The sequence below is a fragment of the Lithobates pipiens genome, unplaced genomic scaffold (genome assembly GCF_037356315.1).
Source record: "Lithobates pipiens isolate NorthernLeopardFrog02 unplaced genomic scaffold, aLitPip1_a1.2 Scaffold_22, whole genome shotgun sequence".
NCBI lineage: Eukaryota > Metazoa > Chordata > Amphibia > Anura > Ranidae > Lithobates > Lithobates pipiens.
The window spans coordinates 187,175,663-187,201,827 of record NW_027507784.1 but is presented as its reverse complement, the minus strand read 5'-3'; the positions used below and the strand labels follow the sequence as shown (position 1 = coordinate 187,201,827).

The 26,165-nt window shown below is 42.1% G+C and overlaps 1 protein-coding gene across 1 annotated transcript in view; it reads left to right on the top strand.

The window, feature by feature from the left end:
• The window catches only part of SLC39A10 (solute carrier family 39 member 10), a 99,022-nt gene that overhangs the window by 30,458 nt on the left and 42,399 nt on the right, over positions 1-26,165 (top strand). Inside the window, exon 4 of the mRNA XM_077448740.1 lies at positions 24,369-24,549. Within this exon, the coding sequence (XP_077304866.1) occupies positions 24,369-24,549 (181 nt within the window). The remainder of the gene's footprint in view (positions 1-24,368; positions 24,550-26,165) is intronic.

Here is a 26,165-nt window from a genome sequence, read left to right as displayed (position 1 = left end):
AATTAATTAAAATGCCATAAAACTATCCACTATTTTGTAGACGCTATAGCTTTTGTGCAAACCAAACAATATACGCTTATTGGGATTTTTTTTTTTTTTTTTTTACCAAAAATATGTAGGAGAATATATATCTGCCTAAACTGAGGGAGAAAAATTGTTTAATATATTTTTTGGGGATATTTATATTATAGTGTAAATATATATTATAGTAAAATATTTATGTGGGCCTGTTGGACCCACTTCCGCACCACTGACCAATACAAACTACTGACAAGCCAAACTATTTCAAATGACGCATCCCAAGACGATGGCGACTCTTAATGACTTACCTCATCTAGAAATGAGTCGCATCAAAACATAAGACAAGTGACCTCCCTCACCTAAACAAGGGGAGACTGAGGGAGGACCCTTGTCAAATTATCTAAAAGAACACCCAAATATCTTCAGATCAGATTTCTCTACTCACATTACTTCAATCCCCCGGGATTGGTGGCGGAGACTGTGAGGTACCCCAAACCTAAAGTACTATAAACCTGATGGACATGATAATCTACCAGACTATTGACAATTATACTTCCTGTCTCTGACGAGTTTTGTTATAAACGACATAAACCAGAAAGTATCCTACAACCACTATTGCTGGCTAGTTCAGACCATCGTTTCTGTGATATCTTTGTATTGCTTTAGATTCCCTACCTAAAGATGTTGTAAACCTTATTTTAGCTTTTTTCAATAAAATATTGGGAAAAAGATGATTTAGTAAAAAAAAAAAGTTCTAATTTAAAAGAGCTAATTTCCTAATAAAAAATAAAATTAAGTGAAAAAAAATTATTACAAATTAATAATAATTTTATAGCATGCAAAAAACAAACGCAGAGGTGATCAAATGCTACCAAAAGAAATCTCTATTTGTGGGGAAAAAGACGTCAATTTTTTGTTTTGGTGTAATGTCGCATGGCCACGCAATTGTCAGTTAAAGCAACGCAGTGCCTAATCGCAAAAAGTGCTCTGGTCAAGAAGGGGGTAAAATATTCCAGGGCTAAAGCAGTTAAACTTACCTGCCCTGCGCAGTGATTTTGCACAGAGCAGCCCCAGATCCTCCTGGTCTCGGGTCCCTCTTTGGCGCTCCTGGCCACTCCCTCTTGTTGAGTGCCCCCACAGTAAGGGAGAGAGTCCCAGACAGCCGAGTCTCTCGAGCACTTCTTTGTTCGATTATTTCACCCATGAACTGCTTTTGTGTTTGATACACGTCTTTGTTGCTCATGGATTGATCATATTAACACATATGGACTATTATGTTTTTTTTGATCACTTAATTATTTAGAATACTCCTTTTTGTATAATTACGGTTTTTATTCATAATCACTTGCACTATTCGTTTATTACCCAGTGCTGCACTTTTTGTCTAAGTGTTAGGGGCGTTGCTGCGCACAGAACTCTTTTTATCTTAATGCATAGAATGTATTAAGATGAACCTTCTGATGTTACAACCCCCTTAAGGTTTACATAGACGTTTAAACAAAAATCTTCTATGAGAATTTGGGGGCTGTCATTGCTTGTTAAAAGCTAATCCGGTGACTTCAATACTTTTGAATCGCTGACCCAGTAAAAGAATGCAGAGAAAAAGCTTGGACTTGTCTGCTTGTCCTGAGTCAGTGACTGAATGTAATAGTCAAACAAGGCTGGTATAATTTTCATCAATTTGCCTTCAGAAATCTGCACCGAAACCGTGTGCTTAAACAATCGCTAACTGTGTAAAGCACATCTTAACACTTACTTTAACCTTACATACTTTAACTAGACCCTAACACCTATTACTCATTACCCAACCTTTCATTCCATCACCTAATCTTTAACTGAACTCCCTTCTGTAGCATACATACTTGCCCTGAAATAGGAAAGGTGCTGAAATAAGACATTTGCTAGAAAGCAAAAGCAACAATATCCAAACATTGAAAACTTGTGCGTGTTTGTTTTTTGGTTTTTGTCCTATGTCATAAGTGGTATAGGTAGTTTGTTTACCTTCATGTGGATTTTACTTTTGCATGTTCCAAATTGACCTGGTATTTTGGTAGCGGTAGGAAGACTTGCTTATATAGAGGCTACCTGAAGGAACTCCATCGCTACAGTGCATCCGGAAAGTATTCACAATTTCCTCAAAATTCTACAATCAATACCCCATAATGACCATGTAAAATTGGTTTGAAATCTTTGCAAATTAAAAATAAAAAGCGAAAAAATCACATGTACATAAGTAATTACAGAATTTGTCATGACACTCAAAATTGAGCTCAGGTGCCTCCTGTTTTCACTGATCAACCTTGAGATGTTTCTAAAACTTGATTGGAGTCCACCTGTGGTAAATCCAGTTGATTAGACATAATTTGGAAAGGCACACCTGTTTTTATATAAGGTCCCACAGTGCATGTCAGAGTACATACCAAGCCATGAAGTCCAAGGAATTGTCTGTAAACCTATGTAGACTGATACAGGATTGTTTCGAAGCACAGATTTGGGGAAGGGTACTGAAAAATATCTGCTGCATTGAAGGTCCCAATGAGCACAGTGGCCTCCATTATCCATAAATGGAAGAAGTTTGAAACCACCAGGACTCTTCCTAGAGTGGGGACCACTCACCAAACTGAGCGATTGGTGGGAGAAGGGCCTTAGTCGGGGAGGTGACCAAGAACCAGATGATCGTTCTCCAGCGTTTCTCTGTGGAGAGAGGAGAATCTTCCAGAAGAACAACCATCTCTGCAGCACTCCACCAATTGGCCCTGTATGGTAAAGTGGCCAGACGGAAGCCACTCCTCCAGTAAAAGGCATATGGCAGCCCACCTGGAGTTTGCCAAAAGGCACCTGAAGGATACTCGGACCATAAGAAAACCTCTAATCTGAAACGGATTTAAACTCTTTGGCCTGAATGACAAGCGTCATGTCTGGAGGAAACCAGGCATCGCTCATCACCTGGCCAATAGCATCCCTACAGTGAAGCATGGTGGTGGCAGCATCATGCTGTGGGTTTGTTTTTCAGCGGCAGGAACTGGGAGACTAGTCAGGTTTGAGGGAAAGATGACTGCAGCAATGTACAGAGACATCCTTGATAACCTGCTCTGGTCCTCAGACTGGGGTGAAGGTTCATCTTCCAACAGGACAAAGACCCAAAGCACACAGCCAAGATAACAAATGAGTGGCAAGGGGACAACTCTGAATTTCCTTTAAGTGGTCCAGATTTGAACCCAATTGAACATTTCTGGAGAGATCTGAAAATGGCTGTGCACCGACGCTCCCCATCCAACCTGATGGAGCTTGAGAGGTCCTGCAAAGAAGAATGGAAGAAAATGACCAAAAATAGATGTGCCAAGCTTGTAGCATCGAACTAGAGCTGCATGATTAATAGTTAAGCACTTCACACAAATCCCTGTGCCAGTACGCCACGCTCCAGTTTTCTCCGCTGCTACCCTGACCCACCGGTTACAGCAGACACCATCGCGTTCTCTCCCATGGATGCCTAGCTGCTGACTGAGGGAAAGACAGCCCCTGCTCGGCTCCATGGCATTGGAGGGTGGAAGTGACCATCGCAGGAGAATTTTTTTTTTTTTTTTTTTTTTGCATTTTAGTGTAATGAGATCTGAGGTCTTTTCACCCCAGATCTCATATTTAAGAGGTCCTGTCATGCATTTTTTCTATTACAAGGGATGTTAGAAAGTTAAATGAGGGGGAGAAGGCAGAGCCTAGCCGAGAGGTAATGCTGGCTTAGAGCTCCATTCTCAGCAGGACAATGGAGCCATATAACGGCGGAGGTAACTTGAACCTCCGCATATATAGCATACCAAACGGTAGATAAATATCCCTACCTTACATTGGTGACATTCGGGGGGGGTCAGAGGAGACTCATGAGGCAGAAAATTAACAAGAAAGCGCCGCCTCACACACAGCAGTATTGCACTGAAACCCTCCCCCTCTGAGGGGAGACACAGTGAGAACAAACAGACAGCCCCTTCTGCTGCTTTACATAAAGATGCTCTCTCATTAAAAGCACATAGTCTCTCTAACCAAATACCTGAGAAAAATGTCAGTTCTGGAGAATTTAGAACTTTCCACACAAAAAGACTTATCCCCTCCTGTAACGCTGAAACAAATAGAAAATCTACTTCAAAAATCACTAAAAACCACTGCAGATATCACCACAAGCCTTACCAAAGAAATTAGAATACTTGGTCAGCGTACATCAGCACTGGAAATTAGAGCAGACGATCTGGAAAATTATACATCTAACATTGCCTCAAAAATTTTCTTAAAGAGGAAAATTACATATTACAATCCAAATTGGAGGATTTCGAAAATCGCGCAAGACTCTCCAATATACGTATTGGAGGAATACCCGAATCTGTAACTGATTTAAACGGTGCTATTACTGCACTTTTTCAAGAATTACAACCAGCTATCCCCCTAGAGCAGTGATGGCGAACCTTGGCACCCCAGATGTTATGGAACTACATTTCCCATGATGCTCATGCACTCTGCAGTGTAGTTGAGAATCATGGGAAATGTAGTTCCCAAACATCTGGGGTGCCAAGGTTCGCCATCACTGCCCTAGAGCGTCTTGAATTGGACCGGGTCATAGAGCCCTAGCACCAAAGAAAATAGATGGTCCTCCCCGTGACATTATCGCAAAATTGCATTTCTACCGCACTAAGGAACTACTGCTAAATACAGCTAGAAATAAAGATCCCTATTTTTCCAGGGTCATAAATATCAATTATTCACAGACCTCTCACAGATTAGTCAACAAAAGAACCCTGAAACCACTACTGCAAATATTACAGCGAAATGACATAATCTACCAATGGGCTTTCCTTTCTCAGTGCGTTTTTTACTTTCCAAAGTCGCAAATATATGTGCCGAACAGCTAAGGACCTGCAAACTACTTTACAGAAACTATGGATGATAAACACATCAAGGAGATGCTGCGGACACTCGCCAAAATCATCCTCATTTGCTGATAACCTCCTCTGCTTCCAGAAGAGAAGACTACAATCCACAGAAAAGAAGTCGCATACAATCTCCACCTCCAGATCTGGCTGACACTATGGACTGATAAACACTTGTACTGAGGCTACTATCTTTGCCTTTTCAACAGAATGGCTACTGCCGAGTTTTTCTGACTTCCAATCAATATTTTTATCATAATCTTATTTAAGAAATGTTCCTAATAATTTAGGCACCTTTTATTATAACTTCTCTCTCTCTCTCCTCTCCCTCTCCCTCTCCCCTCTCTCTCTCTCCCTCTCTCTCTCCCTCTCTCTCTCCCTCTCTCTCTCTCTCTCTCTCTCTCTCTCTCTCTCTCTCCCTCTCCTCTCTCTCTCCCTCTCTCTCTCTCTCTCTCTCTCTCTCTCTCTCTCTCCCTCTCTCTCTCTCTCTCCCTCTCTCTCTCCCTCTCTCTCCTCTCTCTCTCCCTCTCTCTCCTCTCTCTCTCTCTCTCTCTCTCTCTCTCTCTCTCTCTCTCTCTCTCTCTCTCTCTCCTCTCCCTCTCTCTCTCTCTCTCTCTCTCTCTCTCTCTCTCTCTCTCTCTCTCTCTCTCTCTCTCTCTCTCTCTCTCTCTCTCTCTCTCTCTCTCTCTCTCTCTCTCTCTCTCTCTCTCTCTCTCTCTCTCTCTCTCTCTCTCTCTCTCTCTCTCTCTCTCTCCCTCTCTCTCTCTCTCTCTCTCTCTCTCTCTCTCTCTCCCTCTCTCTCTCTCTCTCTCTCTCTCTCCCTCTCTCTCTCTCTCTCTCTCTCTCTCTCTCTCTCTCTCTCTCTCTCTCTCTCTCCCCTCTCTCTCTCTCTCTCTCTCTCTCTCTCTCTCTCTCTCTCTCTCTCCCCCTCTCTCTCTCTCTCTCTCTCTCTCTCTTCTCCCCCTCTCTCTCTCTCTCTCTCTCTCTCCCCCTCTCTCTCTTCTCTCTCTCTCTCTCCTCTCTCTCTCTCTCTCTCTCTCTCTCCCCCTCTCTCCTCTTTGTCTCTGAGGTTGCCTTTAGCTTACATTTTTATTTTTTGCTTGAAAAAATGAAATTATATGATTGGCTCTTGGTGTCCTGCAGGGAAGTTCCTTGCACCCTCTCTTGCTACCCTCAGCAGCTCGGTGTACACCGGGCAGTTGACAGTGGCTCATGTACCCTTGGAGGGAGAGATTTTCTCCTCCCAACAGACACATTAAGAACATAGATATGTTAAGATATATTTCAATATTGTATATTAATTGTATTTTCTTTTTTAGTCATTATCTCCTTTCCCTCCACCCCTATACTCTGGAGACAAATAATTTCTTATATGACACACATTCTAACATAAATACCAACACATATTTACTTTTCCCAACTCCATGGCCCCATTAAACATCATATCATTAAATACTCAGGGACTAAACGTTCCACACAAACGCACTAAAGCCTTCCGCACATTTTCATCCAAGAAAGCACATATAGTTTGCCTCCAAGCCACTCATTTTGCGTCGCAATCCACTCCCAAATTTTTCAGTAAAGCCTACCCCCAAGTATACACAGCTTCGGCCTCCTCTAAAAAACGAGGCGTGCTTATAGCTTTCCATCGCAATACAGTTTTCACTAATGAAGGAAATCAAGGATCCAGAAGGTCGTTACTTGATTCTTAAAGGACACCTACTTGATACGGCTATCACCATTACATCATACTATGCTCCTAACAAATCCTATTTCTTTTCTTTCTCATTTATTTCAAACTATAGAACACCACAAAATAGGTACTACAATTCTATGTGGAGATTCTAATCAGACCATATTCCCATTTTTGGATAAATGACCAATCCCACAGTCGCATACAGCAGACAAACAACTCTTATCAAAACTAATTACAAAACATAACCTAGTAGATACTTGGAGAGAATTGAATCCAACCAAGAGACAATACACACATTACTCGTTCCCTCATCGCTCATTCTCTAGGATAGACCATATATTTATGTCCATAGGGCTAATTCCAGAAATAATATCTACAAAAATTATTCCCATCCCATGGTCCGATCATAGTGCAGGCTACATTACTGTTGCCTCTATAATTCCAAAAAAAAAAGATCCAACATGGATATTAAGAGATTTCCTACTCAAAAATCCAGCTCATAAAAATATTGAAATTGAGCTCAAAGATTATATAAAATATAACTCCACACCTGACGTCTCTCCGACTACATTATGGGAAGCACACAAACCTGTTCTCCGTGGCATATGTCTACAGCAAGCAAACATATTCAACAGAGAGCGGAAAATCCTTTGTCAGACTTTAGAAACTTTCAAATTTCAATAAATGTCACACAGCATTCCAAAATAACCCTTCTTTATCTAAAATAAATCTTGACAAAGCTAAATTGGAATTTGATCTATTCCTTACTGAAGCAGCGGATAAAACCATCAAGAGATCACAACACAATTTCTATATCAATGCGAATAAACCTCACACACTATTAGCCAGGGCATTAAAATCCTGCCAGAACCCAACGAAACCAATACGTCTGAAAATCTCTAGGGGGGTATACACAAATAATCCTTTAAAAATATTACAAAAATTCAAAACACAATTAAAAAATGTATACTCTTCTAATGAGTTCGACCCTTCTAGAGCAAATGATTTTTTTTCTCTCATATATCTCTACCGACACTATCTAAAACACAAATGGAAATGATGGAGGAACCAGTGTCAATTATAGAGGTATCTGAAGTTCTCAAAAATCTGAAACGAAATAAAAGGCCAGGTCCTGATGGTTTTTCTGCGCTGTATTACAAAACGTTTGTAGACACCCTATCTCCAGTCTTGACAAACACTTTTAATTCCCTTTTTGGAAGGTCATTCTTTTAGAAGAGAAACCCTAACTGCAATTATCTGTATGCTCCCTAAACCTCACACAGACGATTCAATATGGTCTAATTATCGCCCTATTTCGTTATTAAATTTGGACATAAAAATTTTAGCCAAAATTCTAGCTAACAGATTAAATACTATTATAGGCAATCTAATACATTGTGATCAAGTGGGCTTCATTCCATTACGTCAAGCAGGAGATAATATTAGACGTGCAACACTCCTGTCACATGCCGCTAAAAAAAGACGTATTCCCACTTGTTTTCTTTCTTTAGATATTATGGAAGCTTTTGACACAGTATCTTGGTCATATATGAACTATACCCTTTCCAAATGGGGATTCGGCCCTCATTTTTTACGATGGATCTCTAGTTTGTATCAAGATCCCAAAGCTTATATCAGATATGCAGGGTACAAATCGGATGAGTTTAATATACTGAGGGGGACTCGTCAAGGATGTCCACTTTCGCCATTATTTGCTTTACTCATTGAACCTTTAGCACAAAGAATTGGGATGGAACCCACTATAACATGTATTGAAATGGGTGGCTTTCATCATAAGCTCTGTTTATTCGCAGACGATATTCTCCTTTTTCTATCTTCTCCACATGTTTCGGCCCCAAATCTTATGGTTGTACTACAAGAATTCTCATTTATTTCGGGCCTTAAGGTCAATATTCAAAAATCTTCAGCATTAAACATTTCACTTGTCGAAAAAGATAAACAATCTTTACAAAATTCACTACCCTTTAAGTGGGTAGATCATAGCCTCCCATATCTGGGTGTGCAGTTTACTCCTAACCCCTCCGATTTATTTGCAGCTAATTACCCAGCTCTATTAACCACTTGAGACCCGCGCTATAGCCGAATGACGGCTACAGCGCGGATCTCCTTTTCCGGGACTACGTCTATTGACGTAGTCCCGTGCACGAGCGGCCTGCACGCCCCCTGAGGGGCGCGCGCTCTGTGATCGGCGAGTCTGAGACTCGCCTGATCACCAATCAGAGCAAGGGGTCGATCCCGACCCCCTTATCACGTGATCAGCTGTCAGCCAATGACAGCTGATCATGTGATATAACAGATCCGGTAATCGGCTATTATTCCTCCTCGCGCTGACAGCGCGAGGAGAAAAAAGAGCCGATCACCGGCGGCCGTGATCGGGACATCAGTCCCGATCACGGCCAGCCCACCTGCCCCCTGCCAGTGCCCACCTGCCCCCTCATCAATAAAGATGATTAAAAAAGAAGTGCCCCCCGTCAGTGCCACCCAGCAGTGCCCACAATCTGCCTCAACAAAGGTGCGGCACCCCAGTGCCACATATCCGTGCCCATCAGTGTCATCTACCAGTGCCCAGCAGTGCCGCCCAGCAGTGCCGCCCATCAGTGCCCATCAGTCCCATCTATCAGTGGTACCTATCAGTGCCCCTTAGTGCCACCCATCCGTGCCATCTTATCTGTGCCTATCAGTGCCACCTCATCAGCGCACTTCAATGAAGGAGAAAAAAATGACCTGTTTGCAAAATTTTATAACAAACTACTAAACATGATTTTTTTTTTTTTTGCATTTTTTTTTTTGTTTGTTTAGCAAAAAATAAAACTCCCAGTTGTAATTACCGTATATACTCGAGTATAAGCCGAGATTTTCAGCCTCTTTTTTGAGGCTGAAAGTGCCCCCTCGGCTTGTACTCGAGTCACCGCTGTCTGACTGCTCGATCAGCGTATCGAGCAGACAGACGGCGGACATTAAAATTCAAAAGCCGCGCCTCCTTCTCCGCCTCCGCCTGTGATAGGCGGAACACTGAATTTCCCAGCAGTCAGTGTTCCGCCTATCACGGACATCCGTTCATTCTCATACTACGGACGAGTATGAGAGGATGTCCGTGATAGGCGGAACACAGGCTGCTGGGAAATTGAGTGTTCCGCCTATCACAGGCGGAGGACGGAGGCGCGGCTTTTGAATTGTAGAATGGCCGCCGAGAAGAGCGGCGATCCATCGGCACGACACGGGACAGAGGAGGCACGGGACAGAGGAGGCACGGGACAGAGGAGGCTCGGGACGACGGCGGCTCGGGACGGAGGCTTGGGACACAGGTAGGCTGGACACACACACAAGGCTGCACGGACACACACACACACACACGCACAGGGATGGATGGATGGATGGATGGATACACACACACACACACACACACACACAGGGATGGATGGATGGATACACACACACACACACAGGGATGGATGGATACACACACACACACACACACACACACACACACACACACACACACACACACACACAGGGATGGATGGATGGATGAATACACACACACACACACACACACACACACACACACACACACACACAGGGATGGATGGATACACACACAGGGATGGATGGACGGACACACACACAGGGATGGATGGATGGATGGACACACACACAGGGATGGATGGACGGACACACACACAGGGATGGACGGACACACAGGGATGGACAGCCATGTCTCACCCTCGGCTTATACACGAGTCAATAAGTTTTCCAGTTTTTTGGGGGTAAATTGGGGGCCTCGGCTTATATTCGGGTCGGCCTATACTCGAGTATATACGGTAAATACCACCAAAAGAAAGCTCGATTTGTGGGGGGAAAAAAATAATTTCATTTGGGTACAGTGTTGTATGCCCGCTCAATTGTCATTCAAAGTGCATCAGTGCTGAAAGCTGAAAATTGGTCTGGGACTGAGGGGTGTTTAAGTGCCCAGTAAGCAAGTGGTTAAAAAATATTACAAGGTCGTTATCTAATTGGTCATCAATGCCGATATCATGGTTTAGGAAAATCAATATCGTAAAAATGTCTGTTCTTTCGAAATTTTTATATTTATTCAGAACTCTCCCGATTCATATTCCTGCATATTTTCTTAGGCTGATTCAACAAAAAGTAACAAAATTTACTTGGGGGGAAAATAAAACCCAGACTTCACAAAAAAACACTTGTTCTCCCCAAAGCTTTGGGTGGTTTGGGATTCCCAGACTTTAACATATATTTATAAGGCAGCTCAATTATCTCTAACAAAATATCACTCTTCTACAGAGATTCCTTTATGGGTCCTCATTGAAGCTGTAGACTGTGATCCTCTTCCTATAAACAATATATTATGGTTACAACCTTCGGATTGTAAGTCTATAAATAACCCCATTTCTAAGCACTCTCTATCTATATAGGATAGGTATAGAAATTCACATGGTCTGCAATCTCCACAAAATCCGCTATTATCTTTCCACAAGAATCCGACTTTTTACCCAGCCTGGAAATATCCCAAAACCTTTAAAGCTTGGTCTAAGGCTGGTATCACTTGTCTATATAACTTAACTTCAACTACATCAATAAAATCTTTTACAGATCTATGTGAATTATATAAGCTTCCACAATCAAATATTCAGATATCTCCAAATCAAAGATTTTTATACTCCTCTTCTCAATTTAAATGTAAACTTGCATAATAATTCTCAATTTGAAAGATTTTGTCTCAAGGAACCACATGCTAAAGGTCGTATTACATCATTGTATACACAATTGATATCTAATTCTAATACTGTTATACCTAAAATATGTGGCCAAGTGGGGAAAAATTTTGATTGTACGATCGATTCTAGGTCTTGGTCCAACATATGGTCTTTCACAAAATCTTCCTCTATAAATATATTGGCGTCTGAATCATCATCATAAAGTTCTCACACGCTGGTATTTGGTTCCTGCGAGAATCGCCAAATTCTCAACAGACAACACTGGCCTAATGCTTTCGTGGCTGTCCAGAAAAAGGTACCTATATACATACTTGGTGGCATTGCTCAATTGTACAATCATTTTGGAAAAAGATCTTTCTGATAATTACAAAATTTTTTGATCGTCCAATTTTTCCAGACCCAATTATAGCTCTCCTTAATTTAAAACCAGCCTTTCTGAATCGGAAACCATTCAAATTAGTTCTTACACTCCTGATAGCCGCAAAGCAGACTATAGCCAATGCGTGGAAAACAGATGTGGTGAATATTGCAGAAACCAAACGTAGAATGAATCAATCTTTCATCCATGCTAAAATGGACGCTATAGATAAAAACCAGATGACAAAGTTTGATATCATATGAAAACCCTGGGTTAAATATTATACGTCAGATAATATTGACAACCGAGTTTTATTGTTATGGTGATTAAGATTTTTTATAGAATTACAACATTAGATATATAAAACCTCCTCCGGAGAATTATTCCCTCCCCTTCCCCTCCTATATACCTTTTTATGTTCTTCCCTTACTATATAATACTTACTATAAACATACTTTAGAAATTATGGTCAAAACTTTAAAATCATATATTTTCTTTTAGACATATTTATATTTTCTTGGGATTAAAATGTTTAAAACTCAGCTATAAGAATGTTTTCAAATTCTAAAATATATAAGGCCATTTATTGTCATTCCCACGAGATCATCTTGAAATTCTTCTTTGCTTTGTATCATCCGTACTTCAATATGTCTACTTTTTATTTCTGGTATCACATAATTTGTCTTATATTCTGTACAAGTAATATATATATAAAAATTTTTGCGACACCCCCCCCCCCCGACAAGTTTGTGCGCAGAGTCGAATGCATACGTGAATAGCGTTCAAAAAAGTGTTCACACCACACGTGCAGTATCGCTGCAATCGCGAGAGCAATAATTCTAGCCCTAGACCTCCCCCCTGTACCTCCCAAAACTGGTAACCTGTAGAAATTTTTAAACATCGCATATGGAGATTTTTAAGGGTAAGTTTGTCGCCATTCCACAGGCGGGCGCTATTTTGAAACGTGACATGTTGGGTATCAATTTACTCGGTGTAACATTATCTTTCACAATATAAAAGAAAGATTGGGCTAACTTTACTGTTTGTTTTTTTTTTTTTAATACAAAGTGTATTTTTTTTTTCCAAAAGTGCGTTTTGTAAGACCGCTGCACAAATACTGTGGCAACTACCACCATTTTATTCTCTAGGGTGTTAGAACCCCCACTATCTTAAACTTCCCACTATCTTAATCCGGCATTTCCACGATTCATGTAACAAGTGCAGAGCAGTTCTCTGCTCATAGCTGTCGAATTTAGGATTAGGTAACGTAAGTGACGTTCTGTCAGCTGAATACTTGATGCATGCGCAGGAACAGTTTTGCTAATGTGACAGAACACCTGCAGTCAGAAGGTGGCAGTGGACATGTTACTACACTCGGCCACGTCAGTCATTTTCGCCATAAACCGGGTGGATATTAATATAATGACATCGGTGATGCTGTTTTGAATGTAACATTTTGAAAGAAGCTGGACACCAGCAGTAGGAATGTGGCGGAGGCCATCTTGGTACACCCCATACTGGTCAGCGCTAAACCTTTTAGGCTTTGAAAATATAACATGAAAACGGCATGACCGAGCTCCATATACTATATATTGTTTTATAGACGCTCACTTCGTTAAATGACTGTGAAATCCAAGACGTAGCTGGGTGTAGTAGGATATCCTCTGGTGCCTTATGACTGCAGGTGTTCTGTCATATTAGCAAACCTGTTGTGCGTGTGCAGTAATTATTCAGCTGACAGAATGTCACTTACGTTGCCTAATCTGATGGGCCGCCTATTTTGACAGAACAGCGGCAAAGATTATCACATTTCTCAGCTCTGATATAAAAAACATTTTGTGTAGTTTTTGTCTTTCAGATCAGAGGTGAACTTCGGTCTGCAAATGAGGGCAGTTTAACCACTTAAAGACCAAAGGGGTTAACGGTGCAGAATATGTTGGGTATTGCTGTCTTGCACTCATCCTTGGAAAGATGCCAACTCTCTGGCCAATTAGTTTTATTACAAAAAATATTAACATGATGGTTTCCCAATTAGGGTAATACAGTAGAAAAAAAACATATGTACATGTATCATAATATTGCATAGTGATCATCTAAAAAGTGGTAGCACCCCACTAAACATGGTTAAACCAGCCATACAAATTCCAAATGATGGTGAGTAGTGGGAATGTCCAACGCATTTTAAAATGTGTATGAATTCAAATCTTCAGGGACTAATACCACTTCTGAAAAAGTATAGAGTACAAATGCAATTTAGAATCCAAAAATACCATGTGAACGTTTTACCAATTATAGGATGTCAAGACTTGCATAGCCGCTATATTATTGGAGAGAGCATTCCCCCAACCTCGATTGAATAGCCTTTCACCACATTAAAGGGGCCACTGGAGGAAGGAATCCTTTGAAGGCACCCAAAAATCCAGTCCCTGAAGAAGATTTTGAATTTATACACATTTCGAAACGCGTTGGAAATTCCCACTACTCACCATCCAAAATGAATTTGTATGGATAGTTTAACAGTGTGTAGTGGGGTGCTACAACTTTTTAGATCACTATGCATATTATGATACGTGTGTGTGTGGGGTTTTTTTTTTTTTTTTTTTTTTTTCCCTTTTACACTAATTGGGAATCATTTTTATCATGGTTTTTTTTTTTGTAATAGTAAAACTTTTTTTAATACACACACACACACACACACACACACACACACACACCTTTTTGTATTTCAAAATTGCCTTAGAAATCCCATCTCTGAGGTACTTACTTTTTCACTACATGTCACCGTTCCCACTGCCCGCATACAACCCTATCCCTGTCTTGGCAGTAAGGTTTGCTATGACAAATTCCACATACTGGTACCACTGTGCATGCTATGAGATTTGACTGTATTGTTCTCTCAGCCTTCCGCTACTACAGTTCCAGAAAACGAGGGCACAGCCACAGGATGCATCTCTAGCAGATTTGCAATGACCTGTCTAGTTGATGGGTACTGACGATACAATACAGATACACCCCTAACAGTCTCTTTAGGTATGTGCATTCTTCACAGCAGTTAAAACCAGCTTATTAACCATGTCAGCCTAAGGACCAGAGGTATTTTTACAATTTTGCACTGCTTTAACTGGTAATTGCGCGGTCATGCAATGTTGTACCCAAACGAAATTTGCGTCCTTTTTCTTCCCACAAATAGAGCTTTCTTTTGATGGTATTTGATTGCCTCTGCGATATTTAGTTTTTACGATATATAAAAGGAAAGGCTGAACATTTAAAAAAAAAAAAAGATATTTTCTACTTTTTTGTTATAAGAAAAATCGAATGAACTAAATTTTAGTCATACATTTAGGCCAACATTTATTCAGCCACATGTCTTTAGTAAAAAAAAAAATGTCAATAAGCGTATATTTATTGGTTTGCACTAAAGTTATAGCGTCTACAAACTAGAGTATATTTTCTGGAATTTACACAGCTTTTAATTTATGACTGCCTATCATTTCTTGAGGTGCTAAAATGGCTGGGCAGTACAAACTCCCCCCAAATGACCCCATTTTGGAAAGTAGACACCAAGGAAATTGCTGAGGGGCATGTTGAGCCCATTGAATATTTTTTTATTTATTTTGTCCCAAGTGATTGAATAATGACACAAAAAAAAGTTTACAAAAAGTTGTCACTAAATGATATATTGCTCACACACCCCATAGTTATATGTGGAATTGCACCCCAAAATATATTCTGCTTCTCCTGAGTACGGGGATACCACATATGTGGGACTTTTTGGGAGTCTAGCCGCGTACAGCACCCCGAAAACCAATCACTGCCTTCAGGATTTCTAAGGGTGCAAGTTTTTGATTTCACTCCTCACTACCTATCAGTTTCAAAAGGCCATAAAATGCCCTAATAGCACAAAACCCCCCCAAATGACCCCATTTTGGAAAGTAGACACCCCAAGCTATTTACTGAGAGGCATGTTGAGTCCATGACACATTTTATATTTTGCCACAAGTTGCAGTAATATTACAATTTTTATTTATTTATTTTTGCACAAAGTTGTCACTAAATGATATATTGCTCACACATGCTATGGGCATAAGTGAAATTACACCCCAAAATAAATTCTGCTGCTTTTCCCCGAGTACGGGATTACCACATGTGGGGGACTTTTTGGGAGCCTAGCTAGGTACAGGACCCCCGAAAACCAAGCACCGCCTTCAGGATTTAAATGTAAAACGCTACCAAAAAATTAGTGATCGCAGGGATCAGGCCTGACTCTGCGATCACTGCAGTTATGTGTTTAGTGTTTTGTAAGTGAGTTATCGATCGATACTGCACTTGGGTGGGCTGGGCGGAGGGGCAAAACGCAGGTGCTAGCAGTTATCTGGGCTGATCCCGCTAACAATGCGTTTTTTTTTTTTTTTTGAAACCCTAAACTGCTGGGGACGCTAGTATAGATCTGATCAGATATTGATCTGTTCAGATACTATACCACTACGGGAGGTGTATGCTTTGCGCGTGGTTGTTAGCGGTACTGGCACTATCCTAGCGCTGCCTGGGGTGACGCAGACCCTGACCCTAAAACCAAATTGATATCACCTGCCGGTTGATCAGGGGGTTAAACCTTTATTGGGTAATAATGGTGGATAATGGTGGGTGATCGGGGGGGGGGGGGGGTATTTGTGTGCCTATGTGTACCTACGTGTCAGTGTAGTGTTGGTGCACTTACTATTGTGTTCTCCTCGCAATCCGGTCAAAAAGACCGCCACGAGGAGAGTGACATCACTTACTCCCTGCCTGTGTTTACACTATACAGGCGGGAAGCTTCTCATTCGCCAGGAGCGATCGAGAGGGGATGACCAACGGCCATCCCCTCATCCCGGATCGCCCCTGAAGCGTAACGGACCGCGGCAGCCATTGGGAGGGGGGTCTGATCGGACCCCACCCGCTGGAAGGCAAGCATGTACATGTACGTGCTTGTGCCTGTCTGCCATTCTGCCGACGTACATTGCCATGTGGCGGTCCTTAAGTGGTTGAAGGCAAAGTTCACCTTTTTAGGAGCATGTTTCGTAGATGCCTTTCTCTTGGAAGCAGAAATATGCTAGTAAATGTGTGCACCAAATTTAGCGGCATTCAGCACTAGGGCGACTCTGGAGTGTGACTTGGATGTAACTTTGAGTGCAGCTTTGCTCCAACTTTACACTCTGGATCATTGCCTTAAAGCGTTGCAGGCACCTTTTTTATTTTTTTTTTATTTTTTATTTTTTTCAAAGTTGCATAGATGGGAACAGGTGCCATTAAAATCAATGGGCTGTGACGTGCCATGTGATTTTGTGTCCAAAGTTGCATGATAAATTGCACTAGTGGAAACGGAGCCTTAGTGTGGTTGCCTGTACTGTAATCATTGTAGACACTGAGCTGAGACCCCAGAGGCCTGTGTGGCTGGGGCTTTTTGTTCATTGAATTAGGATGTACAATGAGAGAACACTGGGCGGGTACTTGTGATCGGCTCCTCCCATCCTGTATACGCCTACTGGCTGCATATGTACAGTGTCCCTCCTAGGAAGTGATGTCATTGGCTTTCAGTAACCACACCCACTGGCTGATTTTAGTCTCGGAAGGACGTAGATTCAAAGTCATGCAATGGCACTGGATTCTGCAAAATAAAGGTAGAAAAACTGTGATTTTCATTTTGATACATAAGGCTGAACTTGGCTCACATTAACGATTGCAGGGGAGAAGTTAAGTGTTGGGGTGGACTTCCACTTTAACTCCTTTAGGGCCCTTTTACATTGAGTTTTTCAAGAGCTTTTATGTGTAGTGTAAAAAAAAAAAAAAAAGCCTGAAAAGCTCATGAAATATGCTCCCCCTTTAAAAACGATGAATGTTTTCATGCTGGGTTGGTGCGCTTTTATTGGGGTGAAAAAATCCTGCTTGCAGCATCTTTGGAGCATGTTTGGGGAGCTAAAAAATACAAACTCTTCTCTTCATAAAAAAAAAAAGGGAACCGCATCAAACGCTCCAACTAAGCCTTTTTGGTGCAGTCGCATGTCCTTTTAGAAATCACACCAGAAGTGTTCCATTAACTCATAGGCGTTTTACTGGCAGTTTAGAAGCAAACCAGTGTGATGGTGCCCTTTTATAGTTTCATTGAGCTAGCATGTTTGATCTCAAGCATCTTGGCAGAAGGTTTTATTATTATACAATGCACAGCATACAACAGTGTTTTTCTCAATTTTTTTTTTTTTTCCAGTCAAGAATTCTCATTCTCGAGGCGTGTTCCTAACATGCAGACACACAGGGGTGCTATTAACTCTTATTAGTACTGCCATGCATTGGCAAACGTGGTGCATTTTTGTTGTAGAGAGGGAGGGTTGGGGACTTCTTCCCCCCTGCATTTTTGTGGGTAGAGCAGCCCATTGACATGAATGGGCTGCCCTGCATACAGCATGCCTGTGAACCAAGGGCTTGCTCATCTGTGAGGTTTGGGGAGTTGGCGAAACCAAGAAGTTTGATAGTGTGTGGGTGTTTTTGTTTATCCCTTGTGATAGTAATACAAAAAAATAAATTTGAACCCCTTTCACACGCTGGGGCTTTTAACCCCGGTTAGCGGCCAAACAAAGGATTAAAAGTGCCTGTGCTGTGGTGCTGCAGAATCACTTTGCAGGCACTTCGGCAACACTGCCCATTCATTTCAACTTGCAGGGCATTTTGGGAGCGATTTATATAAAATGCTGCATGCAGGACTTTATTTTTTTTATTTTTTTCTCCCCCCATCCCTAAAGGGCACCGCCCCAGTATGAAAGCACTCGGGTTTTCGCACTGGGGAAGCATGAGAGGCGCTTGGCACTATTTTTAGAGCTAAATTGCCTGAAAAAAGACCTTCAATGTGAGAGTTCTTAACCACTTTACGACCAGCGCACGACTATGTACGTCCATTTTTTTTTTTTTTTTTAACCACTTCAGCTCCGGACCAATAAACACCTTAAGGACCAGAGGTCTTTTTGCAATTTCGCACTGCGCTGCTTTAACTGGTAATTGCGCGGTCATGCAATATTGCACCCAAACGAAATTTGCGTCCTTTTCTTCCCACAAATAGAGCTTTCTTTTGATGGTATTTGATTGCCTCTGCGATTTTTTTTTTTTTTTTTTTTTTTTTTTTTTTTTTTTTTTTTTTTTTTGCGATATAAATGGAAAAAGAGCGAAAATTTTGAAAAAAAAAGATATTTTCTTCTTTTTGTTATAAGAAAAATCGAATAAACTAAATTTTAGTCATACATTGAGGGCAAAATTTATTCAGCCACATGTCTTTAGTAAAAAAAATGTCAATAAGCGTATATTTTTTGGTTTGCGCAAAAGTTATAGCGTCTACAAACTAGAGTACATTTTCTGGAATTTACACAGCTTTTAATTTATGACTGCCGATCTCATTTCTTGAGGTGCTAAAATGGCAGGGCAGTACAAATCCCCCCCAAATGACCCCATTTTGGAAAGTAGACACCCCAAGGAAATTGCTGATGGGTATGTTGAGCCCATTGAATATTTATTTTTTTTGTCCTAAGGGATTGAATAATGACAAAAAAAAAAAAAAAAAATTTTTTTTACAAAAAGTTGTCACTAAATGATATATTGCTCACACATGCCATGGTTATATGTGGAATTGCACCCCAAAATATATTCCGCTACTTCTCCCGAGTATGGCGATACCACGTGTGTGGGACTTTTTGGGAGTCTAGTCGCGCACGGCACCCCGAAAACCAATCACCACCTTCAGGATTTCTAAGGGTGCAAATTTTTGATTTAACTCCTCACTACCTATCACAGTTTCGAAGGCCATAAAATGCCAAAATAGCACAAAACCCCCCCAAATGACCCCATTTTGGAAAGTAGACACCCCAAGCTATTTACTGAGAGGCATGTTGAGTCCATGGAATATTTTATATTTTGCCAAAAGTTGCGGGAATATTACAAACTTTTTTTTTTTTTTTGCACAAAGTTGTCACTAAATGATATATTGCTCACACATGCTATGGGCAGAAGTCAAATTACACCCCAAAATAAATTCTGCTGCTTCTCCCGAGTACGGGGATACCACATGTGGGGGACTTTTTGGGAGCCTAGCCACGTACGGGACCCCGAAAACCAAGCACTGCCTTCCGGATTTGAATATAAAATGCTATAAAAAACAAACTAACCAGAGTCACCCGTAACACTTATACGGTGATCAGTGGTGAAAGGGTTAACTAGGGGCAATCAGGGGGTTCAAATTTTTATTAGGTAGTATATGGGGGTCCCTGGCGCTATATAAAAACCTGACGGGGAACCTAAATAACTAACTGGCTAACCAGAGTCACCAGTGACACTTATACTGTGATCGCTGGTGAAAGGGGGTGAAAGGGTTAACTAGCAGCAATCAGGGGGTTAAAACCATTATTGGGTAGTATATCGGGGTACCTAGCGCTATAAAAACCTGGCGGTGAACCTAAAAAAATAACTAGCTACCTAGCGACACTGATGCAGCGTTCAGAAAAATTATCGCTTAGTGACACTGGCAAAAGGGGGTGAAAGGGTTAACTAGCGGAAATCAGGGGGTTAAAACCATTATTGGGTAGTATATCGGGGTACCTAGCGCTATAAAAACCTGGCGGTGAACCTAAAAAAATAACTAGCTACCTAGCGACTGTAGCGACACTAATGCAGCGATCAGAAAAACGATCGCTTAGTGACACTGGCAAAAGGGGGTGAAAGGGTTAACTCTAGGGGCAATCAGGGGGTTAAATCTTTATTGGGGGGTGATAGGGGGCTACCCTGGACCTAACACTAACTGTCCTGACAGTTTTTACTGTCACAACTGACACTGAATGCATTGATCAGTAAAGAAATGATCAATGCAATCAGTGACACTGTGACTGGGGGGGGAGGGGGGGCGGGGGGGGATCGGGGGGGGTTTGTGTGCCTGTGTGTACCTACATGTCAGTGTAGTGTTCGTGCAGGCAGACTTTTACTCTTCTCCTCGTAGTCCGGTCAAAAAGACCGCCCCGAGGAGAATGACATCACTTCCTCCTTCCTGTGTAAACAATACACAGGGGAGGAAGCTTCTCATTGGCCAGGAGCGATCCAGAGGGGGTGGCCGAAAACCAACGGCCATCCCCTCATCACGGAGCGCTCCTGGACCGAATCGGACCGCCGTAACCAGCGGGAGGGGGTCCGATCGGACCCCCCACCCGCTGGAAGGCAATCACGTAGATGTACGTGATTGTGCCTGCCTGTGCCATTGTGCTGACGTACAATGGCAATACGGCGGTCCTCAAGTGGTTAAAGAGGGATATCTCGAATGACAGCAGCTGCTGCCACAACTCGGAGATCCATCTCTTCAGGCGCCGGTCGTGTGTTATGATGATGGTGGTCTACGCGGCGGGAGAGGGACCGCGCCCTCTGCTGCTTACCGGAGCCATCGTTGCCTGCGGAGGCCATCGGGTCCTTTTCTCTGCTGGGTATGGAGACGAGTGAGGCTAAGATGGCCCTCACTCGTCTCTATACCATAGGAGGGCGGAAGTGACGTCAAAACGTCACTTACGCCCATACATTTTAAAGGAATATTTTTTCAGTGTAATTTACTTTTATCACAAATTTTTTTTTTTTTTTTTTTTTTTTTTACCCCAGATCTAACATTTAAGAGGATATGTCATGCTTTTTTTCTATTACAAGGGATGTTTACATTCCTTATAATAGGAATAAAAGTGATCCTTTTTACACAGTAAAAAAATTAAATAAAATCCAGTAAAATATTTTTTTAAACACCCTGTCCCAACAAGCTCAAGGGCAGAAGTGAATGCATACGTGAGTAGCGCCCGCATATGAAAACCACACGTGAGATATCGCCGCAATCAGAGCGAGAGCAATAATTTTAGCCATAGACCTACTCTGTAACGCAAAACATGCAACCTGTATAATTGTTTTAAATCCCCCATATGGAGATTTTTGAGGGTAAAAGTTTGACACCGTTCCACGATCGGGGGCAATTTTGAAGCATGACATGTTGGGTATCAATTTACTCAGCAGAACATTATCTTTCACAATATAAAAAATTGGGCTAATTTTACTGTTGCCTTTTATTTATTTTTATTCAAAAACGTGAATTTTTTTCCCCCCAAAAAAAGCGTTTAAGGCCCCTTTCACACTAACGTCCCGTTCAGGCCCGCCTGTCAGTTTTTCAGGCGGACCTGAACGGGTGCTCCATAGAGCTCTATGGAGCGTCGGATGTCAGCGGTGACATGTCCGCTGACATCCGACCCGCTCCGATCCGAAAAAGTGTGACGGAGGAAAAAGCTATTTTTCCATCCGTCTGCGGATCGGATCGGATGACGACGGGCACTGCGGTCCGTCGTCATCCGATCTCCCATAGGGGAGAGCGGCGCTGTGACAGGTCCGTCCCTGCACAGTGTGCGGAGACAGACCTGTCATCTCCCTGCTCAGCGGGGATCGGCGGAGTGATCCCCGCTGAGCAAACGGACATCCACGGGGCGGATCAGAACTGATCCGCCCCGTGTGAAAGGACCCTAAGGCCACTGCGCAAATATGGTGTGAAAAGTATTGCAGTGACTGCCATTTTATTCTCTAGGGTGTTAGAATGAAAACATATAATGTCTGGGGGTTCTAAGTAATTTTCTAGCAAAAAAAAACAAAACTGTTTTTAAACATATAAACACCGAGCCTGAAAGAGGCTCGGTCCTTAACTGGTTAAATTCTAACTTTAAATTGCCGCAGTCTCCCTGTGCTCGCAATGCAGCCCCAAACGTGCACATAGGTCTGGCACGCATATAGCTGTGATTTTATATCAGACATGTGAGGTATCTTTGTGAATGTCTAAGTGAGCGCAAGATTTCTAGTACCATAGCTTGCGTTTTTAATTCTTAACTAATAACCTGTAAAGGTTTTTAAAACCTTGCCTATGGACCGTTTTAGGTACTGTAGTTTGTTGCCATTTCACAGGTGCGTGCATTAACATGTTTCAAATCCATTTCCCTCATTCAACATCTTTATTCAAAAAAGGTTTTTGTGCACTACAATTCTTGTTAAGGTGTGTGTGTGTGTTTTTTATTATTCACCAGGGTCTCTTCTTTCAGAAAATGTTTGGGTTGTTCTAACTAAAGTGAAAAATGTCAAAATTGTCCGAGTAGGCAAGTTAAAGCAAAACGCTAGGCAGACTTTTTTTTTTTTTTTCCTCAATCTGTGTTTACTTACATGACGTGTGTGCCACTTTTAGGATCGTTGCCCCTTTACGATATTTACAATTTCATGCTGAATAGTATAGGTTTCACCATACTTCTGACCCACTAGGTCACTTGTACATGGAAGCTGTGCTGTCATTCATTCTTGCATACACTTGTAGTCTGCTCATGTGTGGCTATAATTGAAGATATTAGGCAGAATGAAATGTGGACAGAGGCATTCAAGTGTCAATATCTATTCCAAGTTGTTTATGGGGACTTGGGCCTGGTTCACACTAGTGCGACTTTTGGTGTGACACGCGCTGCACAGAACTGCATAACAATGGAAATCCCATTCTCTTGTGGTGCCTGTTCACATCAATGCAGTACTGCACATTTTTAGAAAAGGTCCTGTGCTACTTTTATGCATTTGCTGCACGATTTTGGCCCCATAGACTTTTTTTTTAGTAGACATGCACCAGAAACGCATGTACGTGTTTTTTTTTATTTTGCGTTTGTTAGGACACCGGTGGGTGTCGGCTCCTAACAACCAGTGACTCCTCCCTGTAGTCACCGAGGGATTACTGGCTGACAGCAGCATGTAAACCTAAAAAAATAAAATGGCACGAGGTCTGAACACAAAAATAATACCAGACCCTTATTCAAGTATGCTGCCTGGCAGGCCAGCAAGTGGTAAAGATGAGTGTACCCCCCCCCCCCCCCCCCCCCTATCTCTAATCCTGGCTTATATTGGTGTGCTAGGCAGTCTACAGCTCTTCTACAGTAGCCTGCTAACCAGCTCCTCTCAAAGTCCTGCCTCTGTCCTCCACCTCACATAGTATCAGAACTTGAACTCGTAACTTGCAGCCCTCCCCTGTCTACTGTAATATGGCTTCTATCTCTTCAGATGCTGCAGCCACTCTCACACGTAACAAACTTTGCCCAGCTTACTGCTGACCTGCACCCATCTGGGGATGTCTGACTGACAGGCCAGACACCACGGGAAAGTACTTTTTTTTCCCTTGTATGCTATAGTTTGAATGCAAGATTCTGCTATCAATCAACACAGTAGAGCTGGGAGTGGGCATGGTACGAAACAGACTACAGGGAATACATGTATGCTGTGCATGGGAACAGAATCCTGCATCCCCTAGCAGCTATGCCAGGGGTGCAAACCGTCCACAAAAGGACAGATAATCTTCTGCAATTTGTGTGGTCAGTTAGAAGCATGAACACAGGAGAACTGTCAGGATAATCTGTCATCTTGCAGCAACATGCACAATAAAGAGTTACAGGTAACTTGTACTAAGCTGTATGAATAATTGAAAGCCTATATGGATTTTAGTTTTGAGGTAGCATACACTTTAAATTTATTTATTTATTTTTCTTCTAATTTTTAATCTTAAAATGTGCTTTTCTTTTCAGTGTTTGAATGCCACCCAGCTCCTTAATTATTATGGGCTGAACACACACTCTCCAATTTCACCAGATCAGTTTGCTTACCTTTGCCCAGCGCTGTTATATCAGATTGACAATAGATTTTGCATCAAACATTTTGCTGATCTGCACATAGAGACGGTAGGAAAAAATAACGATGCTGCATCTGGTAAGTAAAACCTTTCTTATGATGACTGTCAATGTAGTTTTGCTTTTGCTAATGTTTTGTTCTGACGTACCAAAATAAGTGGGAACATTCAGGGAATGGGCACACCTCGGTGGCCTTAATGTACCAGCTCAGGGATGTACAGGCGTTTTGTCTCATAGCTGTTAGTTGGGATGCAGTGGCTGCATAGACACAGATGCTGCTGCCGCCAGCGTGACATCCATGTGGGTGCACAGCTCCTGGACGAGTTCAGCTTCTGAGTTCACCCTTATGAGACTGTTGCCACAGGCTGCTGTACATCCCAATGGGTAAAACATGGGCACGGTTTAAAATGCCCCATGTGAACAAGGCTTAACTTATTGCTCTGGTATTACAAAAAAAAATCAAAGATCCATTTTTTTTTTCTTAAAGCCATTAAGAAATAATTTTTTCTTAGATTGTTGGGTTTTATATTTTACAGTAAGAAAAGATGAATGTGTTCTGGTTAGTGGGAGATTGGCATTTGCTTGGAAATGGTCTTTAAGACCCCTTTCACACCACACCGCCCATAGCGTGGGCGGTAAAATGCTATTTTTACCGGAGTTTTACTACTGGATTTGCGGCGTGCTTTTATCCCCGCTAGCGGCCGAGAAAGGGTTAAAACCACCGGCAATACACCGCAATAGCTGCGTTTTGCCGGCGGTATTACAGCACTGCCCCATTGATTTCAATGGGGAGCAGCAGTGAAGGAGCAGTAAACACACCGCTCCTTCACCGCTCCAAAGAAGCTGCTGGCAGGACTTTTCCCTGACGTCCTACCAGCGCACCACTGTATTGTGAAAGCCCTCGGGGCTTTCACACTACATACAATGGTGCAGCTTCTTTAGGGCGGATTGCAGGCGCTATTTCTAATGCTATGGCGCCTGCAAAACGCCCCGGTGTGAAAAGGGTCTAAGTGTAAGTTCACTGTTACAGGAAATCTGTAGGCTGACCTTACACTGTACTTCCGCGATCCTGCTCTGTCATGGACTGCAATGCCACTTCATCGGTCTGGGGATTTGAAATCCTGGCCTTCTCCTCTCTCTACTTGGACCAGTAAAGCATCCTTCCAGTCCCTGACAGAGCATATTACAGCGCACACATTCAAGATTGTTTCCAGCAGGCTAGTTAAAAACACCTGAACATATTCAAAAAAATACCCTGAATTAGTGGATCCTACCCTAGTGCATAGGAGGGATTCCTCCTATGCACTGGTGGCCATTAAATAAGAGGTAATGAAGAGGGGGAGGGGTGCTCCTGCCCCAAAAAAACCTGGTCCGGGTCTATTACAATATACAGAGAACATATATTGGGGGCACACCCTAATGCGTTTAAATTCAAGATGGTGCTGCTATAAGACCAACGAACAGTACAGAACATATTACAGCGCACATTCTACAATGACATTTCCAGCAGGCTAGTTAAAAACGCCTGAACATATTCAAAAAATACGGGGGGATTTGTCACTATATGGTACGATCCACTAATTCGGTGTACTTTGATGCAGTAAGTGGGCTTAGCACTATATAACCATATAGTGTCACCAAAGTACCCTGAATTAGTGGCTCCTACCATATAGTATGCATTAGGGTGTGCCCCCC